The sequence below is a fragment of the Pyrgilauda ruficollis genome, unplaced genomic scaffold (assembly GCF_017590135.1).
Source record: "Pyrgilauda ruficollis isolate IOZ18807 unplaced genomic scaffold, ASM1759013v1 scaffold93, whole genome shotgun sequence".
NCBI classification, from domain to species: domain Eukaryota; kingdom Metazoa; phylum Chordata; class Aves; order Passeriformes; family Passeridae; genus Pyrgilauda; species Pyrgilauda ruficollis.
The window spans coordinates 2,272,226-2,298,263 of record NW_024531377.1 but is presented as its reverse complement, the minus strand read 5'-3'; the positions used below and the strand labels follow the sequence as shown (position 1 = coordinate 2,298,263).

Genomic DNA, 26,038 nt, shown 5'->3' with positions numbered 1-26,038 from the left:
GTAACTCTGCCAGGGCACATAACTCCATTTTGTGATGTTCATTTTTAGTACCTCATATCGTATTAGTGATTAGCCAGTAACACAAGTAAATAGCACAAATAAATTCATGCAGGATTCCAGATAATCTCTAGATGACAGATGCCAACAGAAACACAAGGCACAGGAGGCCATTTTGCTCAAAAACTGTTTTTTTAAATAAGTGGATTAGAAATCAAGTGAAGTGAAACAAAATCAAACCAAACCAAACCAAACTGAACATTTTAATGGAAACAGTTGTTGCTTTTGTTTTTGTCAGAAAGTATTTTTTTAGCATTTTAGGATTTTTTAGTAGCACAAGCATTTTTTATAATTTTGTGTTTGGCTTTATTTTGTAGAGTATTAGCTCTGTGTCCTTCTCCATGCATAGACCTACAGAAGAAACAAATATTTTGGCTGATAATAGCAAGATGATCAGCTCCAACAAGATCATAAATATCAAGAACTATCAAGTATAAACATGAAATGAATGGTGAGTTTTTACAACAGCTCTTTGGCTGCCTTAGAATTTGTCTGTCCCATGAACTTGCATTCACAGTTTTGGACGCAGACCTAATCTGAGTTATGGAATAAAACACTTGACAATTTGTTGTAAAACCAACCCAGTTCAGCTCTGCCTACATTCAGCTACAACCCAGACTGAAGTATAGGTGTGTAATTTCTAGGACAGGACCCCAGCTTACCTTCCACCCTGACTCTGAGTACAGTTGAGAGAAGAACTCTCTAGGCAAGTAAAAATTTTTAACAACTGGTAGCAGCCTAAAAGGTAGAATTCTTCTTTGTAACCTAATTTTACCTTTTGACTTTCTGCACTCACTACATCTTCTGAAAATTGAGTTTAAAGGGTCTGCAAGAAAGGAAAACTTTCAGCACCAGAAGGTGAGGGACATTTCCTATGAGATTCTGAACATCCTCTACTATTATCAATATTTTTTATCTTGCCTGTCAACTGAGTCAGAAAACTGATTTTCTGTGAGGTCAAATATTCACTATGAAGGTCACAGTAGCAATAACAAGGCATTACATTTTGCTCTCCTGTGTTCTACTCGCATAAGGATGAGTGAAGGGTCCAGAGTATTGATCAATATATCAACAGTTCTCTGGCTGAAAGGGAATATAGGCTTCCAAGGAGCAATAACAGGAGAAAAAAATCCCTCATTTTTTAGTGCAACAGGCACTTGGGGGCACTGAAAGCTACAGCAATTGGTGGTTCTTTGAAAAGGAACTGAGGGGAAATGTTTGTAGCCAATCATTTCTCAGCATGAGGTAAAAATAAACTTTTTCTAAAATTTTGGAGGCACTGCTTGGACCTAAATATATACTCAGGCAAGAGTGATTCATAAGGACAATTAAATATTTCTGATTATTGCAATTCATTAATTCTTGCCTTATTTTTACAGACAGTGTCCCAAATAAAAGCAGGGTCCCAAGGAATAAGGTGTTTGCTCCAGGGAAAGGTAATGGGGAGTGTCCTGCTGGTTCACTGTATTGGGAGCTCGTAGGATGAAACTCCCAAGGGAAGGAAGAGCCATGCTCTGATACTGACTCTTTGTCATATCTTTGCCCTCTGTTTCTCACCTTTTGGGCTGTGCAGTGCACTCAGAGCAACAAGTTAAAACATTATTTCCCAAGGGATGTGTGGGTCCTTGCTTCCTGTTGTGACTGGGTGTCATAATACAGTTAATTCATTCCCTCTCTTTGTAAATTTTCCTTACTTTTTAACATTATTTTGTTCAAGTAAACTAGAAAAATAAACTGCAGAAAGGGCAACTTATAGAACAAAATTGAAATTGGCAGAGTGTCTGACAAAAATAAACAAAAATTACTACCTTTGTTCAAGTTGTTATTTAAGTTGTTATTTTATGCGCCTTGTCTGGATCTGCTGGCAGCAGGATCTTGTGTGCTGAGAAACATGCTCAGCAGAATAAATAGTCTTGACCTGTGCTCTGTAATAAGTCCTATCTCAAGCCAATCATCCTCACCAGAAAGTGCTATTAAGTGAGTTGTGAGCGACTGATAGTATGTTCTTGTGACACGAGGCCCAAACACCACATTCCTGCTGCTGCCACATTTTTTGAAAAAATAGGATTTCAAGTGACAGCTCCTCCAAAGAATAACGATCAAGTGTAAGGACAGAGTCATATCAATGGCATGCTTTTGGGCAGAAGGTGATCTTTATGTCAAAGAAAGCCAAAATCTTGCTGAAGTTTGTAATGGACTATGTCAAGTTGATTGTTTTAACATCCGGCCTCTGCCCTATGCATACTTCAAGGATATTATTTTCCAGTCACAGAAAAACGTGAGGGGAGTTCAACATACTGTATTAGACTTGTCTTAAGAATGCAGCTTAACTTTTCTTAGGCCAGCACCACATTATTCAAACTACAGATCAATATTTAGCATGAAATCCTTACTGGAATGATTAAAAAAAATCAAAACTGTCTTATGTTTTAATTGTGTTTCTTAGGCTGGCAGAACTGTGCTTGATGTGGCATCCTCCAAAGAAAGCAAAGAAAGCACTGTTGCTGTAACAGGTTTAAGCTTTCCATTATCACAACAGCACCTGTTAGCTGCTGCAGACAGTTTTTGGAGAGGTGATTGAGCATGACCCACTACAGTAACTTATTTTATCTAGGGATTTGAATGCTGCAAAATCTCAAAAAGGGGAAATCAAACATGAATGGACAGCCAGAAAGGGTCTGCACATCCCTGTCTTAATTCCTTCCCAGAGTTGTCATGTGAACACCAGCTGCTGCTGTGATCCTTAGAAATGCACTTCTGGGGGTAATAGGGCATCATTTATGTACTCCCCAGACTACCTGGAAGTATTTTGTGAGCCGGATGGCCACAAGGAATGGCTGTCTCCTGTGAAGATGCACGACAAGCCAGGTCACACCAGGGTTCCCACCACCACAAGCAATGCCTGCTGCTCTGAGCCAAGCACCCACCAAAGGAATATTATACATTGTGTGATCAAGCACTATGCAAACTATTAATAACTTCTAAACAGCCTGAGCAGCCTTCAGTGCACATGGAGCTTGTGCCAGCTGTCACGAAAAGTGCTTTGAAATGAAAGAGGGTGTAGCTACTGTATGTGTGACTAATCTCTGCTGAAGTGTATGGTAATACTTTCAGTCTTCAAACCAAACACATGCATCCACTTTCTCTCTTTATTCTGGAGACAGGAGCTCAGTTTCACACCAATTTCACTACAAGAGACATGACTGTATGAAAGAAATGACAATTTTTAATTATGTTAAAAAGAAGCTGACAGGAAGGGTTCATCTAAGTAATAGGTACTCATAATTTTGCATTTATGTTTGGTAGAAAATACATATGGTAACTCTTAAAGGCATGGATAAATATGTTCAGTTTTGTTCTGTTGACCAGGGAGGTAGAGTTGTGACCAGACTTGCTCCAGAAGCAGCCCCACCATGGCATGGTGTTCCAGCCCAGCCTCCAACATCTGCACTGGGGCTATGTGAGCTCTTCACAGGTTTCTTGGCATTTCTTTGCAAAATTACACTTACCCAGGCTGTGGAAAGGGCTCTTATGTTCTCCTTGCCTTCTTGCTAGACAGGGAAAGGCTTCCAAAAGTGGGGCTGTACTAAGGGGGAAGTGAGTGCTGTGGACTTCAATTTTGTGTAGTGAGTGTGTGGCATGCAAGTTTTTCAAAGCCCAAATGAGGGGCCTAGATACTGAGAGCTTACCACAGGGTGAGGACTTTTTCCTTCCGTAGCTTCCCTTCAATAGCAACCCTTTGTTTTTGAAAAGTCCAATTGCCTAATTTAAGGGGTGAATTCTGGGATTTGGGTCCTGATTAGGCCCAAGCAGCCCAGAAACAAAATACCTTCGAAAATATGAATCATAGTGATATCAGTGCTCCTTTGCAGATCCAGAACTAAAAACTCTTTCACTGGACTCTTTGGAAAATAACACTTTGCCACCAGTTCTGGAAGGGCTGGACCCATTTCTGCTTAGAAGCCACCAGGCACTGTGTCTGCATGAGACTGCACAAGTGTGTGAAAATGTTGCCTGCTGATCAACTGTTCTAGTGAAAATTTAGCATTTTGGATCAAAAATGGGTGATGGGGAATGGATTCTGTCAGATACTTCCGTCATCACTACAGTCTCCACCATCACACTTGCACTCTTTACACAGTTTTGTAAACACATGTAGATGATATTTATTAGCTATCAGCAAACTCAGTTAGCTTCCCTTGTCTGGAGATAATACAGTGCTAAAAGTAAAATAAAGGGCTATTAAAGGGTATTGAAATAGAAGCTACTAAGAGTTTATGCTCTCTCAGCATGGTTTTACTTTTCTTTGAAGTTTTATGCCACTTCTGAAGATGATGTCTAGAATTGTAACAATGATTCATAATTTTTTTCTCTTATGGCAAAGACCAAGCCTTTCAGGACATTAGTAAAGGAAGAATTTCAGACAATACCAAGGGTTTTTGTAGGTATCAGTTCCTCATGTTTTCCAGTGGCGCAGATTCAAGAGGTTCATTAACTACTAAATGTGAACATTTCAAGACTGTATGACTGAGGTGAAAATACTCAATGAGAATCACTGATACCTAAAGCCTCACTGCAACTTGGTAATGGAAAATTAAAACCAGCATGGAAAATTGCCTTTGGAGTCTAAAAAGGCACCTTAGCCTCCCACCCTGCTTTGTTGATTTGTGTGAAATGGATCTGCTCAGAAAAAATGTCCCAAATTGCTGTGAATATGAACTCAACAGATCTGTAATGCTTGGCTGGGCAGGGCTCCAACATCAATGAGGCTTTCTGAAAGAAGAGTTTGGGATCACTCAGTGCTCCTGTTGCCCTCCTGGACTGATGAACAAGTGTTGACCAGCTTCTCTGCAAACATAGCCTTCCCCCTCCAGTTACCTTCTGAAAGAGTTATCAGTTGTTTCCTGGTTAATGTCTTCGGTGTGGCTCCAGACTGGTCCCAGTGAAAGATGGGTTTATGAGAGGTGAGGGCAGAGCTGTGTCTGGGGAAAGTGCTGATGCTATCGAAATTTAATAATTCCCTGCAATGGAGAGGCACTGCACTGTGTAGCATGCATAAACCTGTATGTGTTGTGTATTCATTTATTTCCATCCATTTACTTACCTGCACTGAAGAGACCTTTTCTATCCACATTTTGAGGAGTTTTATTTAATTCACTATCAACTGCTGAAAAGCACCAGAAAGAAAAGCAAATGAAATCACTTACTTTTGTCTTTTCCAGTTTGTAAATGCACAGCAATGGCTAGGATAGGTGAAGTTTGCCTCAATCAAAGATCTAAATTTGCTTAAGTCAGGAAGCTTTTTTAAATTGTATGTAGACCTTGCTCTTAGCTTCTTAATGAGTTCTAATCCATGACTTGGCAGGAAACTGATTTTCGTGCTGGAAATATCCCTTTAAGAAAACATATGAAAATCTTGGTAAAAAGCAAATTTACTGCTCAACAATGCATATGTGTTTTAGACTGTCCTACTCATTCTCAGAGTAGTGACTGAAACAGATCAGCTGGAAATCTATACTGAAAAGATGATCCAGTGCTAAAGTGACTGTTCCTCCAGCAAACTGAGCTAATATCCACTGCAAACAACAATCAAGTGATGTTAGTCTGTAAGAACAAAAGAAAAAAATCTCATAATGTTCTGAATAAAAATTAGCAGGCATATCAACTATTACTGCAATATGATGCTGGGTTTAGTAAATACCCAGAAACTGCAGCAATCATCCCATAATACTGCTAAAGGAAAAAAGAAAAGGCTGATGAAATCACAATAGAAGTTTGCTATATGAACATCACATCATGGGAAGGCTGCTGTGGAAAAGGCAATAAACACAAAGAGAGAAGCTCACATGTGGGTACAGGTTGGGGATATCAGATTTTGTACTCATTAGGAAGAAAAACATTAAAGAGAGACAGGGGTGGCATTGTTCAGGCTGTTAGGAACAAAAAAATCCCAACAAAACCTTCCTGGATGTTTAAAAAACAAATATAGCAGAGACTGAAGCAAAGAAAGGGGCACGACTGCAGGAGGTTGGGAGAGATGTGTTTATGTGGAAGGCAATTGCTGTGGGACAGGCTATCAGAGGCAGTGATGGAATCAGCAGCCATCAATGAACTAAAGAGAGCATTCCTGTTAAAAGGAAACATGTTCTGCATACACTTAATCTTGACTTGTGCCACGCAAGTGAAGAAAGGGAAGAAGGACCAAGGGTGCTCCATCTCCAGGCTAAGAGATACTTGGGAATCCATCCCCATAGCTCCAAGACTGTAGGAGCTTGGGCAAAACATCTCTGCATTTCCCTTACTGGGACACAAGCCATGTCTCTCAGATCATGACAGCCTGAGATCAACTCCTTTTTCTGAAGAGCAAAGGTAAAAGTGAATTGCACAAAATCACTCTTCCTCCTTTAAGCCCTGTGCTCTCTCACAGCCTGAGACTGATCCAGGAAGCAATGTTTGCTGAGGCTGCTCTGCTCCTTATTCTCCAAGAAAAGAAAAGATTTCTTCCTAATCAAGGAACTGGACTGACAATATTTGCAGTTTTCTCCATGTCCCCTCAAAGGTACAGTTTCCAGTTCATCTTTGACAGTGTGATGTCAGGACACATTATTTGATCTCTATTACCCAACATGCACAAACTGTTTTTATTATTGCATTAATACAGGACAGTGGTGCCATGTGAGGGGGAGACCAGGTTTTAGCAGCATTTAATAAAGTTTAGACAGTTGCTATGTACCACACACACATTTGCACCTCTGTTCTCTGGTCTAGAAAGCAAAATTAATACCAGGAGAGGGCTCTGTTTGAGCACCAGCCAAGCCTAAGAAGTTCAGAGGCAGATGATAAAGCAGTTTGTAAAATTGGTGGAGATGATCTTTGTGCCCATGCTGTGCCCACAGCTGAGGCTTTACAAGCAGGCTCTGAAGAAATGTGCCACCTTCAACAACTGGACAATGGGCTGTGGCAGCAGGGGAGCAAACACAAACTCCACTCCACTGCCCCAGCGGGGACTGTGACTTTTACAGAAGACAGACTGGGGTATGCCAAAGTGCTGTGAACTTCTGCAGGGCAGGCTGAGAGAAGCCACACCTCTCACAGAAGAGGTCCTGAGGTCCTGGGCTTGTTTCTACAGGAGCTAAACCTGGCAGCTGATGAGAAATTTTGGGCCATCGATTTCTACCTTGGATGCTTGAAGAGGTGATTAGGCTGCAATGAGCAGCCTCAATTTTCACTCGTGCTGACTACTGCCCTCAGTGCTCTGCCTAATGAAAACTGTCACCCAGAGTGTGTGCTCATGAGTCAAAAACTAAACAGCAGGTTTCTGCTTAAATCCACAGCCAGCATCTCTCATGGCATCATTAAGAGGATGTGTAACTTCATAGTTCTGAACAAGAGCACAGGAAAAAAAAAATGTTTTCTTTGTCTTGTTAGCTAAAAAGCATTACTGCATCCAAACTGATTTTACACTGTGTGGAAATAAATACGAATAGCACTTAAAAATATCTAAAAGTTTTCCAAATCTTTCATTATCTCTAAATAGTTTCAAAGATATTAAATTGTTTTTCCACAAAAAATTGTTACTTCTTATTTAAGAAACTTTTCTTTTTATGCTCATTATCACACATAAACAGAAATGATTTAGAGAAAGTGCTTTGCACACCCCTGTGGGGTTTCTTTCAGTATGTCTGTGAGGGATGGCTATGGATACACCACTGAAAAGCAAACACAGACATTGTGCAGGTGGTTTGGTAAATTACTCTGCTGAGTTACCACACACACTTCAGCACAGAGGTTCTTTGGGATGCTGTTCTCTAGTTAGAGGCTTGATAAATTAAATAAGCCTGATGAATAAGATTATAACGTGGCAGTAGGAAATCAAACCAGAAGGCATCAGCAATTGAAATACGTGTTCTTGTGTTACTGTTGCTTGGCCGTGAGTCATCAGCCTTAACAGCAGCCGGTGCAGGAACAGCAAAATGAATCTACCTTCTCTTCCAATCACTTCCCTTTCCCACTGGGAGTCTCTGTTGGATTAGCAGAAGTACTGACCAGCTGATGAGGTCTGAAAGACACCTACAGAAATGGCAAAAAATAGCTCCTGGAGCAGAAATCAGAGCAGGATAGGCGGACTGGAGAGAACAATTTTCTTCGTGCTTGTATCTAAACTGATCTCTGGCTGCACTTCAGGGGCTCATCGGTGGAGCTGGGGATCTGCTGGAGCTCTCCTGCAGCCTCCATGTGTGGGATTACCAATGAAGAAAAATTGAAAGGGTGGGATGGGCCACAGCCATGCCTCGCTCTGCACTGAGCCAGGACACAGCCAGAGAACTAAGGACACCAGCAAAGGCTGGCGCAAGCCACTACAGCTCTGAGAGGAGCAGCAGACAATTAAATGAAACAGTGCAGATGAAAACTGAAGCTATGAAACTCCAGGTTGGAAACAGAGTGTATATCTGTATGGAAGGAACATGTATAGTTGTGGGATTTATTAGCTATTTGACTCACTGGTCTACTGTCAATGCTGAAATCCTTTAACTCAAAACCTTTCCCAAAGAGAAATTCTAATTCAGCCAAGAGCAGTAAGTCTGAGAGAGGAAATAATTTGTGAAACTCTGTAGCCTGCACAAGGCCTGTGATTGGTGCTGTCTATTTGTGTTTGTGTTTCTTTCACATTACTTTAATATGATGATTTATAAAACAGAAGTTGGCATTAATTGACTCCTTAACACTGGTTCAGGAAGATCAAGAGTTAAACCACCTTGATATTCATTCTATTAGAACACTGCAGTCTGCAACACAGATTTGATTGCAGCAACAGCAAAAATATGATTTGTCCCAGCAAAGATATGATTATGGGTCAATCATTTCCACAAGTGAAAGCACATCCCTGGTGATGGATGAGTAAGAAGGCTCTTCTTTCATGATTTCATCCAGGATAAAAAGGTAATTTCCCATCCACAGAATAGGGGGTGTATTGGTAATGGAACAGAAAACTTTTTACACAAATAATTCAGTGTTAGAAATTGAACTATCAAATGAATCTCAACTACAGGCAAATCAATTTGATAAACCTCCAGAATATGATTGTATCAAGCATAGCCTGCAAAGAAAATGCACTTACTTTTTGCTATAGGAAACAATGATTTCCCAAAGAAACACCTATGACATTACTGGTTCAAAGATGCTCCAGTGTCAGTCTTTTCCAAAAAAAAGAAGATGGTTTGAAGAAACAATCGAAGTGGAGCAGAATGCAGTAAGCCCAACTCTTTATATCATAGGTGCATTGACCATCACACAGTGGAAAATGAGGCCTTCAGAAGAGCTCTGGATTCAACTTAAGATTAATCAGACATTTTTTCTCCCTCCTTTTCAGATTTGTAACCACTCTAGCATCTGTGCAAAATATTCCAACAGCACCAATGATCCCTCTCACTTGTTTGGGGTGACTTTTAGCCCTTTCTGGACAACCAGATAGATGCAAAGAGAGAAAGGTTCCAATGAATCAATGAGATGAAAAAAGAACCTCACATCTCTCTTGCAGCCCTTACATGGTGCCTTGTGCTCAGAAACACAGGCAGCTGTGCAAACTCATGTATTTTTGGAGCCTATGGCAAACTGTGCCTTGAGGTAATGGTGGCTGAGATTCATGAGCTTTCTACTGCTGATTTTTCTACTGCTGAGTTCTCGATTCCCAGCTCATCACCCACCAAGGACATCCTGCTGTAACTGTGTGGGATGTATCTCATACCTATCCCAATCCCCATCCCTGCAGGATGGGAATTTTGCTTCAGAATTAAGCTGCATAGCTGCAGGGGCAGATCTTCAGTGGCAAGTAATTCAGATTTCAGCACTAAGAACCACTCACCCAGTCTTGATTTAGCTCAAACAGAAAACTAAAAGCATTTTTTTTTAATGGAAAAAAATCAGAATGACTCCTCTCTTACACAGTTTAATAAACTGCGGAGAAGAACCTGGATCTAAATCTCTCACCTTCAATACTCTCAAAAACTTGAGGACAAAGTGAAAATAAAGTCCCAGACTGAAATTTCAGTCATGGCTTCCTTTTTTAAATTCAGAACTAGACCATTGGTCTTGACCTCCAAGGTTTGCAAGACTTTGAAATCCAGACTGGTCTTCATATGTTCTTTTCTGATCTTTTCTAAGGAGTCAGTAATGAGAAAAATGTTATCCAACTACTACTTACAAAACAATGGGTCCATTGGCTCCCTGGAAGACCTCATTTGGTAATTTTTCTAGGTTGTGATTATCACTTACATTTCTGAAAAACACAATATTTTATGATGAAACAATCTGAGACTAAAAAAAAAAAAACTCGCAGAAGTTACTATCTTCATTTTTCAGAATTGCAAACAACAGAAATAGTTACAGCTCATCCAGGTATGTTCCATTAAATGCATGATCCTCGATGTCTTGAATTCCATTTTTATTGAGCCATCTGCAACAGAGAAAAGGAAAAGAGAGTTGTGCTCTTATTTATGCTTCATGACTAAAATGTATGCAATTCAAAACAGGGAACCTCAAACACATAAAATCTTTAAATGGACATCGAAATGGTGAAATTTCTGCAAATCCTAGCCTGTAAGACCCCAGTAGTGGAGGAAGGCTTTGGAGGGGGAAGACATGAATAGGGTGGATGAGTGCTACCGTCAGAGATGGCAGCTGGAGTACTGAAGTAAGGGCAGAGCTGCTGAAGATGCTGGCACTGCTCGTGGCTCCACTGGGAAGGCAGCAGAGGAGCCAGGGAGACCAGAACCTTTCCTGTTGGTGCTGTCAGTGCTACTCAGCTTTGCTCATAGCAAGATGCTTTTGAAATGCTGGGCCACGGCTTCACCTTTGCCAGTTATTAGGGAAAAAAGCCTGCTGTGTGCCATAGGCTGACATCCACAGCCAGGCAGGTGGAGGAGAAGGGGCTGATAGCCATTGAGCCAGACAGGAGGGCAGGAGGGGGCAGCCAAACTGCCCAGAAAGCAGGTGATTCCTCCTACACCACTGCCTTGACAAATTACACTCCCTGTCTGCTCTGCTGCCCAGTCCTTCCTCCCCAGGCTCCTTTACCCCAGGGGGAGGCCACAGGAGTGAACCTGGCAATTGAAGCTGCTGGGGCTCTCTGCCAAGCTTTTACTCTGGTGCATTACCTAATTAAGGTTTAACGACCTTCCTTCTGTCCCTTCAGGTGCTAAAAATTTACATTTAGGTCAGTTATATTTATCATCTTTATGGTGCAATCTTTCATCTCGCCTTAAACGTCACTTCGCAGCTCACGCCCTCTCCAACAGGCAATGACAGGTCTGATTGATGGCAGAAATGGCCTGATTTAATTAAACTGTCAGCAAACCTGGACTCTTTTCTAATTCACTTTGAAAGCTGAGCATACAAGTGACCCACTTATCTGAGGTCTGAGGTGGTGAGCTGAGGTCAGCATGGAAATCAGTCATGGGTCTGGCTGAAAGGATTGCTCTTTTGACCATGACAGGCAGATGCACATAGCTCTGTGTCTATAATGTCTGTCAGGCTGGATCAGGAGAACTGTCACCGTCCCCTTCACTTGCCAGCACTATTAGACATGAGTGAGCAGGCACGGAGGAGAGACAGGTCCCTGCTTACAGCATTTGAAACGTTTATTATATTACATTGATCTTATAAATTTGTAGCTGCCAGGCTGATAGATACGTTCTTAATCACACTATTAGCACTTGCTGCATTCTCTCACTGAACATGATGTTAATGCAATGAGATACTAAGGTTGTAAAACAGTCACTGTAGCCACACAGTGTGGACTATATACTCCTGTCACCTGGCTAACAGCATCTGAGTAGTAAAATGAGCAAAAAAAAATTTACCCAAATCCTGAGACCTCATTATAGTACCCATAGATGAATTCCTGTTGAGGCAAATTCTCATCTCACTTCAATCAGCATCCTTTCTGACTCCACTAACTCTTACATTAGCAAGGTGACAATGGAGGCAGAGAGCACAGCTTGGACGTGGGGGCTCTTCCTTATCATTTCATGGCTAGAGCAGATTTTTAAAACTCTAAAATTCACCCAGTGCAAGAGGTCACTGTCCCTGAGGAACAGGAATTTACACCCTATTTCAGGACTGGAAAGGTCTATCTTAGAGCCTAAGGTGCATGCAGACCTGGAAGCAAGGTGGATTTCTTCCACAGATTTCTACCACTTCATTACCAAATGTCTCCTCAGTTCCCACCTGTGCTGATCCCATACATAGCAGAAGATCAAATGTAATCTAAATTACTGGTGGAAATATGCTTGGAGCCTTCCATAGCTAAGCCTATTAAAATGGTTTCTCCCTAGAATGTGGGGGTTCAGTGGATCCTGGGTGATTTTAATCATCTTGATAAATGCTTTCACTAAATGATGTTGCTGTGACTCTGTTGAGTTTTTGGGACTTCAGTTTTGTATAAAAAATGGCATATTTGTGCCTAAAATGAACTAAGTTCACCACAGCACAAGGAAAACCCAATCAGGTGCTCTCAAAGGGTGGATGCAGGGCCTATGTCCCAAATTTACCCAAAAAGAGTAAAGTTAGGACACTGCCTGATCAGGGTGCTGGAGGCCAGGTCTGCTGACACAGCTCTTGCTGCTCCTGCACATGCTGGTGGGTGTGGGGAGCCTGTGACAATCACAGAATCATAGAAAATTTGGGCTGGAAGGGACCTTAAATATCACTCAGTTCCAAACCCCCTGCCATGGACAGCAACACCTTCCACTAGACCAGCCTGCACAAAGCTCCATCCAAACTGGCCTTTTGTGCAGTGCTTTGGAAATATATACTTGAGAAAAGTCTCTGTGTGTATGTGTGTGTGTGTGTTTAAAACTTCAGAAAAGTACAGAGAGCTTGTGCATAACTGATAGGGAAAAGGGAGAGATAAAGCCAAATGACTTGTTACTGGCTTCTCTTCATTATTGATGGTCTGACCTTGCTCCCCCCAGAATCGACGTGAGCTCAGTCAATTCAAACCTCGCTTTTCTCTCTCAGTGTGCCAGGTAAACCACATGGTGGGAATTTTTTCCAGTCTGGCCACTGGCTAAGTGAAAGGAAGGCAGCTTGTTAGCAAGCAAACAGTATGTTTTGATATACAGAGAGAAAGGATCAAAGAAGCCAGCTAGCTCATTAAAATACACGGCTGTTCAAATCAAATGTAGAGCCAGCTAACCATGCAGCTCCAAACTGCATTGTGAACCCACTCATACCAATGCATTAACATTGTGTACAAAGAAACCACATTTCCACAACATCTTCATACATTCTGCCCAAGTAATAAATATCTTTGAGTGATGTGTCTGACTGTAAATATTTATGAGTCGTGCCGTCCTTTTGAACACAATTTGTATCACAGGGAACTGTAGCTGTAGGTGTTTAACCTTGGCATTGGTAATTACTAAATTCACTCTCTGATGTGCTTCTAAAATAAAGAGCAGGAATAGAACACAACAAAAAAACCCCAAAAGCATTAATTTGTTTCATGGCAGGGAAACAGAATACAGAGATCTCAGGGGCAAGGAGAGATGTAAAATCACAAATTGAATTTGGAAGTGTATGAAAAAGTGCCCAACTCCTGCTATCCTTGACCCTGTTCTGGAAAAGAAATGAGCTAACAAGGAGAATAATGAATTTGCTATGTTTACTCACAGAATCACACTTTCAGAACTCAGGCCCATGAATGAATTTCTTTCAATTGTACGTATATTGATATTGTCTTGAATATCTCTGAAAAATAAAATATAATAGAAACTACACCTTTTTGTACTTCTATGTGCCTTTCAATACAATCTGCTGCTTCAAACACAGTATTTTTTCCTTATATTCAGTCTGAGGAAGTACTACAGACAGAGGGTAATAACCAAAGTTTCCAAGACATTTTTCTCCTGCAGAGCACAAACCTTCCTGATAAAAAAGGCCGGAGCAAAACATTCCCAACACCCCCATACTTTCCCCCCAAATAGGCTGAAGACATTAAAATGCATATAAGCTCAGGTATATAACTCTGAGGTGGATGAAATAGTTCCTCCAGCAAACATACTCCCCAGAAAATGCAATTGGAGGGGCTGCAAGGCCACCCCTTCTCCCAGCCTCCCAAACAGAAGGAGGAAAGCCATTAGCCTTTTTGGCCTGATTCAGCAGGGTACCTACCAGCCCATGAATCATTCCCCAGCTGATGTCAACAGGGTTGCTTATAAGCTTTGTATGTGCTTAAGAACTTAAATGCAGGACCCCTGTCAGTGCAATTTGTTGAATGGACAAGTAAGAATTTCTGTCTTTCCTCAGCTGTGACTGATACAAAAAAAAAAAAAAAAAAAAAAAAAAAAGGAATGTTCTGTTGCTGGCTCAATATAAGCCTCAGAAAAGTTAAATAGTGTTACTCATAATTTAGACTGGGGATATTGCTGTTTCCATGCTGTTTCTGTTGGAAAGCACGGAACAAAATTAATTATCTGCAAAGCTTGAAATTAAGTGCGGTTCCAAAATGATCTCATGCTGACAGCTCCACACAGCCACAACTCTGCACAGAGTGACACTTACACAGAAGCTTCATTCAGCAAACTGAGGGCAGCAGGGGCAGGAATAGGGAGGGAACACAGCACCCATGCAAGTGAACTGCATCCCTCTACTAAAGCTCTGCCCTTTATAAAATTTCAAGACCTGTCTTTGGAACATAAATATTGGCACAGCTGAAGCCAAGGGGAATTCTCTTATTGACCTCAGAGGGTGCAAGGTTTGAGCTGAGGTCTACTTTGGGACTCAAGGTCTATTTATTCTTACAGGGAAGTGAGGAGCTGCACCAAAAAAATTAAAAGCTCTTGCTGGTACAGGATACAGTAATTCCTGTCTAGTTAAGAATGATGATAAGCACAAAGGTGTACAGGTGAAAGTCTCTATAGTGCCATAGCTGTTGCATTTCCTTGATGGTTTTGAGGAGCAATGAACTCAAGTTCTCAGAATTACACACATCAAATGTGTATTCCTTATCTTACATGTCTGTATACTATATTCAGTCATCCCCTCTATATTTTATATGCATTTTTATTGATATTAATGCGTATTACTAAGATAGCCATTAATAATTGCAGGATTAATGTTTCTGCAGGTTGAAATCTTTTAATCAAACATCTGAAGATGCAGAACTTTGCATGTGAATTAACAATAAATCTTGTCCTAAAGAATGTTTTCAGTTATACTAAGAACTGACTGAGAAATGTATGTCAAAATATTTTTCAGTGGAAAAGAAACCAAGTTTTTCTGATATGCATTTTTTTCTGCAGAAGAAGTACTTTAGGAAATTAACAGCCTGTTTTCACACAAAATTTTGCACAAATATTTTTTTCCTTGTTAGCACTGGAGTTTTCCATATTAAAAATTTTTAATTTTCTGGACAGTTTTACTGACAGAGGAAAATGGAAAAGGGTATGATAGATAATCCCCAGAGTTTGGGTTTTGGTGTGGTTTGCTGTTGTTGTTGTTATTTTTCTTTTCTTTGTGGTGTGGCCACTTCTGATGGAACTCAGCTCTGAGATCAGTGACTCTTCCCATGCAGGTCAGAAAATTTTCACCAGGGGGCAACAAATTTCCACTGCCACCATCCTGGTTTGGATTTCAGCTTCTAAAAGAGGAGTCAAAGGCTGTTACCTGTCCCCTGGGCCACCCAGACACGTGCTCACACTGCAGTTACGAGTGGTCTGTAAAGTGCAAGTTCCAGTGCTTTGTAGAAGGGAAACCTGGAGAGAACTGAGACCTTCTGACCATTAATGCCTGCAAAATCACAATCAACACGCCACTGCGGAGCTAACAAATGAACACATGGGGAATCATGTCTTGAAAGGCTTTGCTGGAGCAGAAGAACACTCAAGGGCAGCTTTCAAAAAGTGAAAAGCAAACTTTCAAACTTACAGCAAAACTTTCTGGAAAGAGTGAACCTTGTGGACAACAGGTAAAAACCGAAGGCCAGTGTTTGATATTAACCTAAGGGGAAGAGAAGATGAAGATTATTCAGTCTGCCCTGGAAAGAAGGCAGCAATTAATGGAGGAGAGACAACATTTGACTTAAAATAGTTGTCACAAAAGGCAGAGTTTAGCCAGAAAAGTGGGGTTTCCCAGCAGGAAACTTGACATTGTAATTTAAAAAGGTTTTAGTCCAAAATACAAGCTGAATTCTGCCGATAGAGTTAAAGGGAGAAATCCTACCTTGGATCACAACACAGTCCCTCCTGATGATCTCAGTAAATTGTCCATATTAATTTCCCAACATATTCCAACTGTACTGACCCAGGATAATTTTTTCCACAGTAGATGTTTTAAGACAAAAGTATCGACCTACCACAATTTTTACCTTCTACTATAATAGAGGACACATTAATTCCAGGGACAATTAATTGGTGGAAATAGGGCAGAATTAAGACATTTTACTCCCCAGGACCTTTGATAGTGCGGAGCCAAAACTGTGGGGACATTTCAGCAGTTTGTGCAGCTGGAAATGGAGCCAAGCCTCTGTCCTTAGACACCTGCACCCTCCCTCTGCACTGACCATCACTGGCCTCTGCACTGTGGCTCCTGTCTGTGAAACACCACCCCAGAACTGCTGATTCTGAAGGACAACCCTGTGCTCACAGCCACTGAGGTCACAGGTATCCAGAGAGATGGACCACAGCTAATTCAGTCAAATTTTGTTATCCAGAGCAGCGGCAAGGTGAGGAAAAATGTGATGGCGCATTGCAGCAGGAGATGACTAGTGGCTGCTGATGGCTGGAAGGAGGGCTCAGTGCTGGAGGGAGGAGTTGGACTGGACTGGCCTCTGAACATTTGGGAGCTTTTTCCAGACACCAAAAAGTCTCATGTTTACCCCACCAAACAAAGAGAAAATGTGGATTCCTGAAAGTTTGATTATATCTTTGTTTTTTTGATATATGAGATGGTAAAGAAGGTAACCTTTCACTGAGAATATTGGTTTCTTAAAGAACACAGGATATGTAAGGGTTTTTTTATCCTGGCACTTAGGACAACATTCTTTTATTATTAGTATTATTAGATCGGATTTTTTTTCCTTTTTTTTTTTTTTTTTTAAACAGAATCATTCCTGAATAGCTGAATTCTGATCAAAGGACTGCTTGAGACTGGAGAAAGGTAACATTGTTCATATGATGTTTTTTTATTAACCTAGATTGCTTCAGGAGAGTTGCAGTCTTTCAGGTTTCGTAATTTGAACTGAAACTGAAACTCCTCCATGTGACAACCAAATCCTACATTTGGGAACTCAGGGTGATACATAAGTCCATAAAAAAAGTCATTCACTTGCATAAGTACTGCTCTGAGCTCCCTGAGATTGTATCTGGGTATCCTCAGATGCTGAAAAGCCAACTTTGATCTGTCTCATCTTGTAACAGAAAGCAATAGTTCATATGTAGGGAAAAATTAAAGTAGTATTAGTGAATATTCAAGAAGTCAATTTGGGAAAGTTGCTGGAATGTCAAGACTGTTTCATCTTAGGATTCAGAGTGGTATGACATTGCATTAACTTAAAAAAAAACCAGCTATCACGTGTGACCAAGAAAGCTCCACAAAAATGCCTGTGAAAAACTATGTCATACAGTTAAATAGAAAGCATGATTAATGAAGCAGGTGGGCTATACAAAGCCCTTGTTACATAAAACATCTCTGCACTTACACTTCATGAAAGGACTTTGCTGAAAAAAATTAGAAGCAATAGGAGAAGAACCTGTAGCTCCCTCTTACAATATTTTAAAATACACTCTCTAAATTATTGGAGATATACAGGGTTTTAGTGGAAAGCTGCCTTTAATTTTAAATGAGTCATATGCTAAAAATTCGCGCAATCCTATTTTACAAGCCCCTTTTAAACACAAATTATGGCATACATTTCCCTTAGCAGGAAAATGAAGGAGGAGACTGCTGCCAAGCAGTGTGTGGCTACTGCAGGGCAGTGAAGACATAAGAAGCTTTTCTTTCTACAGTCCTTTCCCAAGAAAATCTCAGTCCTCATGGTGCAGCAATGAAAGGTGACAGGGCTCTAGCATCTGCTATTCAAACACTGCTCCCAAGGGCAACTTAATCCCAGCATATCAAAATTCCACATTGGTTATCAGGGCTTTCACCACACGTGGGAGAAAAAACATCCCCAATGCCTTGGGTTAGTTCTGATCTTTCCAGTAATTCCAAAGTGTTCAGGGCTCAATTTTCACTGGTGTCAACTGAGCAGCATGAAATGAAGAGGAAAGCATCTTTGACAAATCATTCCATATTGAAGTAAATCTACAGGTGGTACAAGGCACTGATTGCACAGAGACACAGAATGGTGATTAGGAGCAGGAGAGGATGTTCTTTTAATTAAACACAGAAAAAACAACTGAAAAAATATTTAGCTAGACTGCAGCCTAGATCTTCTCTCTCTTTTTGTTCCACCAGCAAATCTCCAGAGGCCTTTAAGTGGATAATCTTTTTAGAATGTAGATAATCCAATTTACTGAGTATCTTTCCTGCAGGACAGCTTTGTCAATATATTTACCATACAATGTATACATCCTTAGTAACCTCACTTTAAACAAGTGTCCTCTTTAATCTGTGTTATAACCGAATCCCCCCTTGCCATGCATAAACAGCTTGGCGAGATTTTTTTTTTTTTCAGACTGCTGATGGCTGCTTTCCAAGGTATTAATTGTCTTTCTGAAAAGGCTTACTAGAGTCAGCACTTAAGAAAACAGAGCACCACAATCAACAGAGAAAAAAAAAGTTTCAGAAACTAATTCCTGGAAGATTCTGGCTGCTTATCTCCAGATATAGCAACTCATCCGGGGTTTTTTGTGCCAAATTGTAGGAGCTATTCTGACCAATCTGGGAACGCAGTTTACCTCATCAATTTACTGTGGGTATTTGCTAAATTGCAAACTCAAGGTAGGCAGAGATAAACACAACTTCACTCAGGAAGCATTATCTTTGTGTCACACTGGTCACTTGATGGTGCTTGTGAGCCTGATTGCAGCGGGACATTCCTCTGATGCAGGCATCCCAGGCTTCTTAAATCTGCAGCCCCCACTCCTGGGGAAAGGTCTTTAACTGTGAGGATGCCACGCCAAAGGAAGGAGTGGAGCATCACTTCTTTTTATTGAAAAGTCAGTTCCAAGAAAATGGTCAGGAACCCAACTATGGGGTTGGCTGCACCTGCAGCAAATGCAGATTTGTGTTTAGGGAGCACCAGACAGGTACAAGTTGCTGTTAGACTTTGGAGTTGGGTTCTGCTCCTTCTGCAGGCAAAACCTGTAGTTTTGGGACCTACATCTTCCTTCCCCTCTAACAATTCAGCTGTATGCTCTCAAAATTAACCTGAAAGGAGTGTCACATTCAAATCTTTGTATTGTAAGCTGAGATTGCTTAATACAGGACATGGACACCCCTCAAAAATAAACCAAAGGACACAGATCATATATGAGAACTAATTTTGGAAAGAAAATGAGTTTGAAAAGCCATCACTACATTATTAAGGAGACTATGCCACAGGTCTCCCTAATGAGAGCCAGATAAATAATCTTGTACCCATGAAAAGGTCAGTAAGTTACCATTTTGAAGCAGTCTGTCTCTCTGGCATATACCCAAGAAAACCAATTAGCAATTCTCTTCACTGCTTCTAAAAGACTGGTGAGAAAGTTAAGGTTGCCTGTTTCTAGAGGTTTAGGCTATTCAGCTATGTGTTTTTTCAGCATTTTTCCTCACTGTGTTTTTGCCATACTGGTAATGATGATGCAGGAGATGAAGGGAGTGACAAAGGGGCTGAGGAGGAAATGTATTTGTCTCCAAGTTGACAGAGATAAAAGTATATTAATATTCAACAGCTGGTGGCCATAATGAGCCCATGAAACCGATGAGGAGACTGACGAGGCTAGCTAGAGCTTCTTGCCTGCCCCTAAACATGACCCAGTGGCTATACAACTATTTTTGTAGAAACACAGAGAAAGCCTTGCAAACAGTGTGCTGCAAAGGTCATTAAACTAATGGGCTGTAGTACCTGGGCTCAGTTTTAGACATTGAGACTCATTAATTTTTTTCTCTGTGTTTTCTAAATGAAAACCACAAGTAAATGTATTTTTTTTTTTCCCGAAAGATTGTCTGCATTGTGTTTCAAGAGTTCTGCTACAGCCACAGAACTCTGTAAGGAATCAGAGCATGTGTCTTGTACCCTGCCAGACTGTCTCCATATCTGGGAACTTCAGAAGAACCACAATGATCCAAGGATGGGCAGGTACCCAAATCCTTGTGCTTTGAGATGCTGGTTACAGCTTGGTCTCTCTGTACCTCCTTACACAGTCAGACAGAATCACCTAATCTGGTATGTGACAAGATATTGACAAAACCATGTGCTATTCCTTCCTAACTTACAGCAATTAATGAGAAAATTAGGCAGTGATGTACAGGTTTACAAGTTTCCGGGTTTTACAAGTTTCCAGGTTTTACAAGTTTCCTTTCATGGCCTTAAAATTTTTATCATTTCTGCAATAGCTGTTCCACACAGATGCTTTACCCTTTTATGAATTATTTTAAACTATAGTCCCACATGTTTACAACCTTTTGCTTGTGTATTGTATAAAAATCCCTGAACAACCACCACAAACCCTCCCTAACTGAACAGAAAAACCATCAATCTATTAACCTCCTCGACATCTTACCTTATATTTTCAGTACTGCCTCTTCCTTGCATGTCACAGGAAGGAATATGAGGACTGGGTTACCTTTATCAGATGGTGTTTTACAGCCTTCCCTCAAGGTTTTTGCTTTCTCATTAAATTAACTATCCTACCCTTTCAAACAGCAAAGCTTTCTGCCTAGTCAGTTTCCAAAAGGGCAAGCACCAGTCAGTGAAGCCAGGGGATGGAGAACATGGCACCTTTCCTCCAGAAATGTAGGGCAGAACAGGAAGGTGTGGCTGTATGTAGAGAGGTGATCTGAGCATGTTGGTTTGAGCATGATGTTACTCAGCATCACGCCTGGCTCATTGGATGCAGAAAGTCCCCAACAAGAACTTTGTGTGCTGCTCCTGGTCCCTGTGTTGGGAAATGATGTAGCTCCACTGAAGCCAACAACATTGCACAGATTTATACCCCCAGCACATCTTCCTCAACCCTTGTTATTAGAACAAACCCCACATTCATCTGCTCAGAAGCTCCCAGCTATGAAACCAGCACCTTTTGTACTCTATACTCGTGCAAGACTGGGGGGTTTTGCCTCCTAAAATAAAGGCACAGAGAGGATGCAGCATGAATCCATTAGTGGAGTAAACACCAAAGATGGATTTTATGAACATAAATCAGAGAAAAGATTTGGCACAAGAATGAACATCAATTAAGAGGCCGTGAATAAACTAGAGGAAATCTTCTAGTTACCAAATCATTAAGTTTCTAGAAAAGCCTCTCCTGGAAAATGGAGGAAAGCAGGGAACAGTGAAGAGCATCAGGAATTTCAATAAAGCACTTAATTAGTGGGATATATGAAGTGGATCTGGGAAGAAATAGGATACAGCAGCTGGAGAGTCTCTTCTAGCCCTCACAACAGAAAAAACCTTAAAAACACTACAAAATGCAGTTTTATCTGATATCAACTAGCAAGTAAAACTACCTGAAGAAGACACAGGAATGGTCAGGTAGACAAGCAATCCTCCGTATTTTTAACCTGCTGCTTCTATAGGTCATAGGATTGCTGCTGCAGCTGAATTTTTACATAGGTGGACTCTTTGAATGTTTGAGTCAACATGCATGGGAGTGTGGAATGACAAGTGTTCAGAAGAGGCAACATCCACTAGTGCCAAGAGAAAAACTTTCACTATTTCAGATATTTAAAGTGTGAATTTACCTTCACCTATGATTTATGTGTCCCATATTTAAATGCTCACTGTGTGTTCTTTAGTATGTTCACATTTCTTCTTCAATTGCATGTGAGATAAATGGGCTCTCATTCTTTCTACCCATCTGTACATCTGACAACTGTACTCCCAAGGCAGCTTGTTCTGGGGATTTTACATGGGATAAACAAATGCTGTGGTTTTGTTCTTAGGTGGCCAGAGCTACTCAAAGACAGCAGTCACTGCTGAATGACTCAGGCTTGAAATGGGAGGAAAAAGGCACATGATATCTCCTCATGACAATGCAAGCTTAGAGCTTTATTTCCCTACTGTCAAGAGAAAATCTGTGTTTCAGTTATGCAAACACAAAAGTTAAGTTTACCAAGGCACCTGATGAATTTGATAAAGTGGGAATCAGTCAAAATACTGGGAAGAGCAAAAAATCCTGCTCCAAATCTAGAGACATATTCCAGTTCAATGAGGGTTTAAACTGTAGTGGCTTCTGTAGTGCTAAATGCACCTTATCTCCTAAAGTCCAAGTCTTAAATCTCAAATCTTAAAGTAAAAATTCAAAGCGATGCCCCTTGGCATTTTTGAGCCCAGAACCTGTCAGATACTAGTGATTTTCAGAGACTTTAAACACTCCTTGGCTTACTGGGAGCTACTCTTATCAGACCACTGACCTGATTTCATACTGTCTTTATGAAATCTCTAACCAGACAATTAAATATTTCCTTTTATGTACCCAAATGTAGAAACCATGACCAGGCTTCTCGCATGAGTAAGGAAGACAAGGCTTCCTGTATGAGTAAGGTTTCTTGTGTCAGTCAGGAAAATCAGATGGGGTTTACGTGTTCGTGGATGGACATGCAACTGAGTTGGCAACTTGGTGGGTGAATAAACTGGTATCCTGCTCACCAAAGGGAACCATTTGAGCTGTATAAGCTGCCACCATTAAAACCAACTAGTTTTAAATGGAGTCCATTGGACTTCATTGGGGTTCTAATCCAGAGGAGAGACCATCAGTCACATTAAAACCATGTGCTAAAAGCAGTGAAAATATATTTGAGTAACCAGCTTCCTGTAAGAATGCATTCAGTGACCACTGAATTTGGATGGCAGCTCCACAAAAGCAGATGTGGCAACCCCAGCAGTGCAAATCACATTCTTGATGAGGCTGGCTGAGGAAATAAAGCTGTACATACAGCTTTATTTTGTATTTTGTATACAATTATTTTGTATCTGTATGAAACTATATGTTTGTATTTTGAGGATCTAATCATCTCACATCAGGCATTTACGAAGACCATGGCTATAACACCACCTTTGCCAAAGGAAAAATAATCTGAATGCTTAACATAATGTATGTGACATATAACAGCAGGCAGCACCCTAGCAAAGACAGATGAGAGATTTTATTTTTGTCCCTAAGCTCCCAGGGGGAATTTCAACCTAAAGTTGTTTCTATAGATGTAAGAAAGCTTCAGCTCCTCTTCTCATCACTCATTTTCAAACTGTTGCTTAGAAAGGCTCGGGGATCTTGTGTGTGGGACTCCTCTGTGGAAGTTTTATCTTCAGCTTTTCTGAGGACTGTGCAGGCATGAAAATGTGTCTTGATAATGTGCAACTGGTAGTGAGGAGAGGGAATCTTCCTGTCTTATCACCCAAAGTGCTCAGCACCAGCGGGACAAATACACAGGTGTGTAATTCAAAGTGACTCTAGGACTTGTAAAGAGCAAAAGATCTTACAAATATCTGAGGCTTGGAAGGTGTTGGAAGGCATCTTTATCGATGTACACGAGGTTGTTGGCTTTCTCAATTCTTCTGCAAAGAGGAAATGAAACATCAGAGAAAAATATATCAATATATTGATCTTAAAATTGTGTTTGTCCCATGATGCAGTGGAACAATAGGCTGAGATTTTCTTTTTGGCAGCAGAAGATCTGGATGATTTCAAGGGAGCAGCCTACCATGGACAGGCAGACCCCACCACCTTTTGATCCTGGCAGTGATCAGAGGATGAATTTTCGCCTGAGCAGGTAAAGAAAGGCACAGCTCGATAAGAAGATGGAAAAGACAAAGGGAGATTTCAAAAGCTCCTATAATGCTACAAATTCTTCAGTGCTTACCTGAACCAAACCGCAAAACCTTTGATACTTGCCTATAATGAATCTTTATAATTGTCTCCTTTGCATTTAGATTGCTCATTACTTACATTTCATGTAGTTTGGGAAGGTTGGAAAACACATTTGCTTCTATGACCTCCAAGGCATCATTCTGTGAGATCTCTCTGAAAAATAATTTAGAAGTCAAGATATTTCAAGTCATGGTGAAGCAGAAAATGGAGAAGTGAAAAATTCACAAGGAACTTCTCAGATTACTGATGAGTTTTAAAAACAAAGTGGATATCAGACAGGAAAACAGAAAGGCTGATGAGTGCTGCTGGGGCAAGCAACAACAACAGTCAGGAACAGAGATCTGAGGCTGGAGTTTGTATCTACAGCATCAGCCCTGCATGTCCTGCTGTCACCGTTCCCTGTGCATTAGAAGTCAGGGTCTATCCATCATGGGCTACTGGGCTTCTGACATTACTAATTACTGATAGAAATTTAATGAAACCTTTTAACTCAGTGAAGAAAAGAAAGGGGTGAAGGTGACTGAAAAGAAAGACAGCTAAAATGTTCCCAGGAAATATTACACAACTTCAGCAACAGGACACTGCTGTCTTGACCTAATGGGAAGAACAGAGATTAAAATTAACCAGCAGATGTGCCCTTGTTAGCAGCATCTGGAGACCACAGAAGTGAAGAAGTCTTTCACACCTTGGAGCAAACCTTATTTCACATGGTCTGTACACAGTTAATGCCCACTTACAGCCAGAGAGCTCCAGAATATAAATGGCCAGTTTTACTGCTATCACCACACCAGAATACATCTCCTGCTAGTTCAGAACACATATTTCTTTGCTTCCTTAGTCTGTGGGATGGCAAAGACAGGGCTCAGGTTCTGGTGTAATTTAGAGCTCAGGATTTCCCCTGGTGAATCAAGTGGGCATTACTGCAGTGTCCCCTGCCCCAATCAGATCACTTATCCTGGCACTGACCAGGAAGGTCGAGGTAAAGACAGCCATGCCAAAAGATTCCTCACTGCCATTTTTTTGGAAATGGTGCCAAAATGTTATTTCCTCAGGCTGAGGTCAGCTGTAGGAAGTAAAATTTGTAATACAGTTGTAATTCAGTGATAGTGTCATGGTCTATTGCATTTTAATCATAAGGTAACTGCACACATCTTTGGAATGAAACCTTGGATAAATAGATTGGAAACTGGATGACACTTGTTCCTGGATATCTTGTTCTTTTGAAATTATGATGGTTGCAAATAGATTCAAATAGGCCTGAGGTAAAACAAGAGACTGTAATGTCAGGTGCACAGCCAAAAAATAATCAGAAAAATTAATCAGAGGAATATAAATGTATTCCACTCTCTTCTAAGTAACAGCTGAACCATAGCTGACAGATTACCTGCCCATTTAAGACAAACAGAAGCCTTGCAAAACAAGACATGTTTTTCACCTGACCTTTTCAGTTTTAAAAAATGCCTTAGTGGTTTAATATTTTTTAGTTTAATAAGAAGTTTTCCCTTCTGTTTCCTCAAGTGTTTCTTATGGAAGAAATCCAACTCTGCTCTGCTCCAGGAGCCTTAGACTGGCTGGAGAATAAGAAAATAAAAGTACATGAGGACTGACAATAGGTGCTTGACAGGGTGCATTGAGGACTGGGTTTGTTTAGCAGCGCTGAACCAGCAGCTCACATGTGAGTGTGTTTCTCTTTGTTACTTAATTTTCAGCAGCAACAAAATGTTTCAATGTAAACAGGGATTCCTTCATGCCATGTGAGATACACAGCCATTGCAAGGGATGCTTCAAAGATTTCTTATCATCTTCCTGTTTTCTTTAAAAATAATTATAAGGTATAAGTAGAAATACCCAGAAGAATAGAATAGAATAGAATAGAAGCAAAGCAAACACTCTCAATGAGGTATTTATATGACAATATAAAATTCACTTGCCTAACTACAGTCTCAAAGATTTAACAACGTGGGAAG

General features: G+C 40.7%; 1 protein-coding gene across 1 annotated transcript in view; it reads right to left on the bottom strand.

Annotated features, from left to right (window-relative positions):
- FSHR (follicle stimulating hormone receptor) overlaps nucleotides 1-26,038 on the bottom strand; it is a 78,578-nt gene that overhangs the window by 2,007 nt on the left and 50,533 nt on the right. Inside the window, exons 3-9 of the mRNA XM_041489405.1 lie at nucleotides 24,150-24,224; nucleotides 23,684-23,758; nucleotides 15,985-16,056; nucleotides 13,729-13,806; nucleotides 10,442-10,510; nucleotides 10,259-10,333; nucleotides 5,265-5,450 (exon numbers count right to left, since the gene is read on the bottom strand). Coding sequence (XP_041345339.1) covers nucleotides 5,265-5,450; nucleotides 10,259-10,333; nucleotides 10,442-10,510; nucleotides 13,729-13,806; nucleotides 15,985-16,056; nucleotides 23,684-23,758; nucleotides 24,150-24,224 — 630 coding nt within the window. The remainder of the gene's footprint in view (nucleotides 1-5,264; nucleotides 5,451-10,258; nucleotides 10,334-10,441; nucleotides 10,511-13,728; nucleotides 13,807-15,984; nucleotides 16,057-23,683; nucleotides 23,759-24,149; nucleotides 24,225-26,038) is intronic.